The 6,989-nt window shown below is 56.4% G+C and overlaps 1 protein-coding gene across 1 annotated transcript in view; it reads left to right on the top strand.

Annotated features, from left to right (window-relative positions):
• The window catches only part of HOXD12 (homeobox D12), a 947-nt gene extending 329 nt beyond the window's left edge, over positions 1-618 (top strand). The window contains exons 2-3 of the mRNA XM_006760699.1: positions 3-233; positions 380-618. Coding sequence (XP_006760762.1) covers positions 3-233; positions 380-618 — 470 coding nt within the window. The remainder of the gene's footprint in view (positions 1-2; positions 234-379) is intronic.
• Positions 619-6,989: the final 6,371 nt, after the last annotated feature.

Raw genomic sequence — 6,989 nt, 5'->3', positions numbered from 1 at the left:
AGCGCGGCCGCCCTTTGCCCCCGAGTCTAGCCTGGCCCCCGCGGCCGCTGGTCTCAAATCGGCCAAGTACGACTACGCGGGTGTGGGCCGCGCCGCGCCGGGCTCGGCGGCCCTGCTTGAGGGGACCCCCTGCGCCGCCGGCTTCAAGGACGACGCCAAGGGCCCGCTCAACTTGAACATGACAGTGCAGGCAGCGGGCGTCGCATCTTGCCTGCGACCTTCGCTGCCCGACGGTAAACATTGGCCGTGCTCCCCGGGCCAGCAGGGGCCGGAATGGGAGGTGGGGTGCAGGGGAGAGTGTGTAGGGGGAGGGAGCCTCCGGGGGCGGGCAGGCTATAGGGAGCAGGCTGGGCTGACTAGGGTTCGGGCTGTGTTGCAGGCCTGCCGTGGGGGGCGGCCCCTGGGAGGGCCCGCAAGAAGCGGAAACCCTACACCAAGCAGCAGATTGCAGAGCTGGAGAACGAATTCCTCCTGAACGAATTCATCAACCGGCAGAAGCGCAAGGAATTGTCCAACAGGCTGAACCTCAGCGACCAGCAGGTCAAAATCTGGTTCCAGAATCGTCGTATGAAGAAGAAGCGCGTGGTGCTGCGCGAGCAGGCGCTGGCGCTGTACTAGCCCGGGGCCTGGCCGTGGCCGGGCCTTCCTTTTTGAGCCGGAGCCTGGCGTGGAGGACGAGCGGAGATGGGGGCTTTTCCTGCTGCTCCTTCTCAGCTGGTCCTAGGTACCCTCTGGCTCGTCTGCAGCCCTCAAAGCCAGCAGGAGATTTGGAGATCTGGTCAGATTTGGAGACCTCCAGGCTTTCCCCTTTCCGGAGGGGCTGTGGAAGTTGCGGCACAACCTTGGCCTTGAGGCTTCCCCAGTGGGGGCCTAGGCGCACCTGTCTTAGCATTTAAACCTGGGCTCACCCCAGCTCCCTTTTACTTGGATTTCTGCTTTCACATAGTCTTCTTCCCCCCTCTCCCCCCCCCAATTCCTTCTACATTTAGCAGGCAATTGAATTTAGGAAGGCCTCCAGGGCAGAATGGAGAGGGCTGTGGGCACAATTGCGTCTCTTTGCAGCCAAAGCCCCTTGTGGAAAAGCCAGAATCCTGATTTTGGAGAAAGGAAAGGGTGCCACCACCACTCCCTGCCCTGGATGGTTGGGGAGGACTAAAGTGCCCTAGATCTCCAGACTTCGGGAGGAAAGGGGAAGGAGTGTGGCCCTACAAACTCAGAAACACCTCCGAGTTCAGGCTGGATTGGCTCCTCCAGCTTGGTGGAATGGACTGGACACTTCCTTCCCACGAATGGGACAGGGAGGCAAACTGCACTTCATAGCCAAGACTGGTAAAATTCCCCTCCTTCTCTCACCTCCTCACACACGCCTAGGCCAAAGCCTTGCGTCCTGTAACTGGTCCCCCAGAGGTGAGCTCTGATGAGGAGCTGCTCCGCTGCTTTGGGGCTGGGCTGCAGTAAAAGGAGGGAGAAATGTCCAGGGGCAGGAGAATGGAGTGAGCAAGGGGGAGGGGTGTCCTACATTCCGAATATAAATATGACTTTCCTGTCAAGGTGGGTAAAGGTGTCAACATGTCTTTCTTCCTTAAATTATAGTAACGGGCCACTGCAAGAAGTGAAAGCTCCTCCATCCATCAGTCAGGGGGCAGGCAAGGAAGGAGTTCCCTCAGATCCTGGGCCCCTCATAGCTGCTCTTGACCAAGTAGAGAGGAGTAGAAGTTCCCCTCTTCTTCTCCACCCTCCCCCCAATCCAAGTCCACGAGGGGCCCAAACACTGTGCCCTTTCTGAGGTCGTCGCTGGCCTGCCTCCATGGAGTCTGAAAGGCCCTGGGCTTTGCTAGGCTTACTTTGTGGAGGCTGGGGTTCCAGGATGCCAAAAGGGGTTGTTCCACATGTGCCTTAACCTCATTGAACCCGAGGGCCCCCTAAACTCCTTTTTACCATCCCTGCTTCTTTTCCCTCTCCTGTGAATTAGCGCCCCCAACTCCTAGCAAGATGCATAACAGCCTAAGCGCTTGGAAATTCCTTCCCTAAGTCCAATGATTTATTTTCAGTGGAGGACCAGGCCCTAGATCTAGAGTGGGCACCTCACAAGGAGCCCCTGAGCCTCAGCCAAACTGACTTTAGTTGATATTTAGACTAATTGCATTTTCTCTGCTATCTAATAGTTGTCATGCATGTTCTGTTTTGTTTTGATTTTGTCAAAAACAATAGCTTGTATATATATCAGACACATAGAAATGTTTTGAGTGGAAATAAATATCCAGGTCCCAGCCAAGCTGTCAAGGGACTGATGTTGATTTATCAAAACGTTTCGGATTTCCCTCCTAATGTTTTTCAGGCCACGAAATCCAGTTTTTCTTTCCTGGTTGCCGTTTCACTGTAGGTATTCACTTGATTGTTCATTAGATGAGAAGATGTCTTCCAAGCCAGTCAGGAAAGGATATATGAACAAAATGTGTGTGAAATAGCCAAAGAGGGGGATTCGTGGACAGATCTGAGTGTGTCCCACACACGAAGCAAACCCTCAGCTTACTGCAGGCAGGGGCTTCTGCATTTTGCCCAAATTCTCAAACTTAAAGCTTGCTATTGTTTGGGGGATGGAGGCTGCCAAGATATGAGGTTCCTCACATTTCAATACAAACATCTCTCCCTGCCATGTTTTGGTCAGCCTTCCCTGGAAAAGGCTATGTCCTGTGGCACCTCTGCCTACAGCCCAGCAAACTCCCTTGGGAAATGTGGCCTCTGCACCCTAGGCCTTCCGAGCCTGTAGCTCCGTCAGGGAAAGCAAGGAAAGGCCTGCTGTATTCACCGTCCTCTTAGAGACCCCAGCTCCAGCTAGCTTGGAGATGGAAAGTAAAGAATTTCTAGTTTTTAGCAAGTGGGACAATGGACAAAACTGCCAAATCTCTAATAGTGAGTACTTAATGGTTCCAATTCCCCTTCCCACAATCGAATTTGGTGTGTACTTTAAAAATATTTTTAAAGCAGCTCCTTTAAAAAATACAACGGAGGAAAAAGGAACCAAGAGGCTGGGGAGACCCTCTCTTTAGAAATGTTTCCCCATTTTGTGGGGCTCAGGGAGGCATTGGTACCTGGAGCTGGTTCTCAAAAACATCCGAACAAAAGAGGGGACCATTCTCAGACCTCAGGCTCGGGGGCTGGGTAAAGGAACAGGAAGCCAGACGTAAACTCAAGACCTGAGACCGCATGCAGGAGGCCATTTCTTTCTAATGTATATCATCAAAGCATCCTGTTCTTTCTCTGTAGCCTGGCACGTAGGGTGGGAGGAGATATTCATGGAGACCACTCCCCAAACAGATTGAAATTATTCTAAGGGTAAAATCTTATCTGTGGCGTATGGCTTGGGCAATGCTTTTCAAATCTACTCCTTCTACTGATCCGAATAAATACAAAGGCGGTGGGGTGGCGGTGCCCTCTCTCCGGTAGCAGCGGTGGCTGAAATCCCGGCGGGGATTTGGAACCACGAGGAAATTCATAAGAAACAAATGCCCCAGAGAAAGGATGCTGACGTCTGAGTGCTCAACATTCCCTCGCACAAAGACAAATGCGTACTCGGAAATGCTGCAGTCCAGGCAGGCCTCTTTACCAAGAAAACGGTTTTTAAATGAGAAAAAAAACAAACAAAACAAAAACTGCTTCGTCTGGCGTTCAATGGCTGCGAACTCGGGGAGCCTACCGGGACGCTTTTAAGGCCTGGGGCTCTCCCCAAGGGAGGCGGGCTGGGGAGGCTTCCGGGAGGCAGGGGGTTGGGATGGAGGAGAAATCCAGAACTGTTGTAAATATTCATGTGTGTGCCTGGAAAGGGGTGCCCTTCCACCCCGCCTCTCCCAGCTGCACCCACCCACCTTAGTGGCGGTGGGGGTGGGGGTGGGGGTGCTCGGCGCCTGTCCGATCATCCTCGGACAAAGGTGGTCTCCCCACATTTTTGTTTTGTTTTGTTGTTGTTGCTCTCCAGTCACTCGGCTTAGGAAGCCCATTCCGAAGGCTCTGCAGGAAGGGACTGGCTCTGGGTGTTTTCCCCTCGTTTCTCCTCTTCTTTCGTTTCCTAAAAGAGCATAAATAATTAAAGTTTGGCAGGGAGGAAAAGCTTTCTTGCAGAACTGTAGTGGCAATAAATGAAATGACTCAGAATCCCTTCCCCAGTCAGCTTTTACGAGAGCTGCCAGACAGTGTCTGTTCACGTTCTCCAGATACCAGGGGCGCCCTGACAAAGTTAAGGTCAAGTTAGTGTCTTATCTTGGGTGGCTCAAAATCACCGCAGAGCGTCCAGGCGCTGCTCGGAAAGCGACCACTCGCGGAGCTGCGGGCTGTGCGGGAGGGTGCGGTGCGCGCCCTCCCTGCGCTTCGAGTGGGGTCGCCAGGCAGGGACGAGGCCACAGCACCGGGGGCTGCACGGTAGGTTCTCGAGCGGGACGCGCGGGTTGGGAGGTTGCGGTTTTCTTTGGGTTTGGGGTAAAGATTGAGAGGGGAGCTGGGGCCCAAAGACTAAGCGGGCTGGTGCCAGAACGAAAGCCCTGGCTTGGGTGTGGGGGCGGGGGTCCGTGCAAACGCGCAGAGGGGGCCCGCCGCCCCCTTTTCTCTTTACACCCGTGAGCCGCTGCAGATGGCGAACCTCCCCCGCCAAAGCACGGCTCCAGCCCGAGCCGCCATCGCCATGTCGTTGAACTTGAATGGTTCGTCCTCCCCATTTCCCTCTCAGGCAGCCAGCAGACTCTATCTGGGGGGTAGAGGGATGCCTGCGCCCCACCCCATGCAGAGAGAAGGCGCGAGAATTTTGTGTGCCCCCAGACACATACAGACCCGGCTGGGGGCCCCGCCGCCGTTGCCCAGGGTCCTGAGCTGCCGCAGGGCTAGTGTGCAGTGTCCCGGGAGCCATTTTAGGAGAAAGATCCAGGGGCGTCGACTACGAGCCCAAAAGGAGGCTTAGGCCGGGATGCAGATGGGGAGGCAGATAACTGCTGGCGCTCTGGGCTGAGGGGAAGGGGGTCGAGCTGGAATCTGGGTAAAGGTGCCTGCTTTGAGGAGGTGCACAAAAGGATGGGCAGTTCTGGGGGGCGGGGGAGGTTCCCTGCCTTCCAGTCGCCACCGACCGGTTTGCGCTGTATTCAGAGGGAAGCAGAGGTAGGAAGGGGGGGGGGCGGAGAAGGGTGAGTGGGAGGGAAAAGGGAAGGGAGGAGAAAAAGAGGGAGAGGGGGGACATTGGGCAGAAAATAGATATGAGCTCTGCCCGCCCGCCTTTTCTCTGTGTGGCGGTGGGCAGAGCTCACTTCAGGGGCACTGCAGTGGCCGGAGCCAGGGAGGGAACCCGCTCCACAGCCTGCGCCTTCCCGGGTGGAGGGCTAAGTCCAGGGCTCAGTGTTTCTGATTGCCTGGGCAGAGGCATCCTGGGGAACAGAGCAACTTCCTACCCTGGGTTCTGGGATTGGGGTTTGCAGGAGCTTCTTTCTGAGAGTCTGATTTTACCTTTGGAAAGCGCTGGCCCCTCCGAGGCGGGAGCCCAGGCCTTGCCTGGGTCCCTAGGCTAGAAATAGGGACGAAGTGGCCACCAGGAGAGTGAGGCCTTGGGGCGAGCAGATGGGGCGGTCCTCAGGGCCGAGTCAAGCAAGGAGGCAAGAGCTGCTGAGAGACACCCCCCAATCAACAGACTTGGGGAGAGGGTGGTGGAGAGACTGTGTAGGCCCAAGGACAGAAAGGAGACCAGGGGAGATATGGCAGATACGTAGGCCTTGATGGGGTCCCCACACAGGGACTGGACTGTATGTGAGGCCGGCTGGTCTCTATCCAGGCCAGAAAGCAGAGAGGGTGGGAAGGGCCGAGGCGGGGTGGCTTGTCTCTGGTTAGGGGAGAGCTGAAGGCTGGGCTTCCTGAGAGAAGAACTCCAGGTCCTTTTGTGCATCAGACCCCCCAGCTTCCAGAAGGGCCATCAGGGTGTCCTCCTTGCTTTAGTTCCGGGAGAGAAAAAGGCAGAGGCTACAGAGATCCGGATAGAGGCTGTGACACACAGGGAGGGGAAAGGAGGAGAGAATATCAGGAGACAGGGCAGAGAAAAGGAGACAGAAACGTAGGAGAAGAAACAAGAAGAAACAAGAGAGGGGAATAGACAATTAGGACAGGAGAGAAAGAAATGGGAAGGCTGCAGGAAAGACGAAAGAAGAGACAGGAACAGAGAGAGGAGGAGAGAGGGCGACAGGACCGAGTGGGCACCGAGGATCTAGCCTGGGTGAGCGCCTGGTAGGGTTTTGGAGTGGGTTTTTCCGAGGCTGGCACTGGCGCTCCCGAGGTCAGGAGTTACTCTGCAGCGAAAGCGCTTGGCAGAGAAATATGTAAATCACACTGCTTGCGCCCCGAGAGCTGCGCAATCACGCCCCTCGAAGGAGATGCAACAAGCTCCTTGCTGGCACGCCGCAGGGGTGGTGGCGTCGCGGGGGGAGGGATCGGCTGCTGGAAGGGGTGTGGAGAGTGGGAACCTCACACCCTCACACCTAGTCCCCAGTGCCCCGGGCCCGGGGCTCCCCCCTCTGCTCTCCGCTTCTTTCCCTTCCCCCTTCCTCCCCCTTCCTCCTCCTCCCTCCTCCTCCCCGTCAGCCTCGGTCCGCGTACTTAAGCGGCGCGGGCGGGCGGCCCAGCCGGGCGGTGGCAGATGCACCCAGCAGTGGCAGCCACCGGCGGCGCACAGGTGACCAGTCGGCGGAGCAGCCTAGTCGGGGGCGCCCAAGGAGATCTGGCTGGAGAGGGAGGTCGATCCGCCCCCAACGCGCGTGTCTCGGCGCCAGGAGCCGTCCCGGGGCGTGTTGGCGAGCGCTGATATAGATATAAGGACATTTCTCTCCATGGCGTCACGTGACATAATTACCACCAGAATCAATCAAGATGAATTGCACGTCAGCGCCCGGTGGGGATTTTTGCTTAGTTGATCCTGGCCCAAGCCTCTTGTGCAATCAATGGCTCAGGTTGGCGGCGGGGAGCGG

The sequence above is a fragment of the Myotis davidii genome, unplaced genomic scaffold (genome assembly GCF_000327345.1).
Source record: "Myotis davidii unplaced genomic scaffold, ASM32734v1 scaffold370, whole genome shotgun sequence".
Lineage (NCBI taxonomy): Eukaryota > Metazoa > Chordata > Mammalia > Chiroptera > Vespertilionidae > Myotis > Myotis davidii.
The sequence above is the reverse complement of the archived record's forward strand: the minus strand, read 5'-3'. Positions and strand labels throughout refer to the sequence as shown.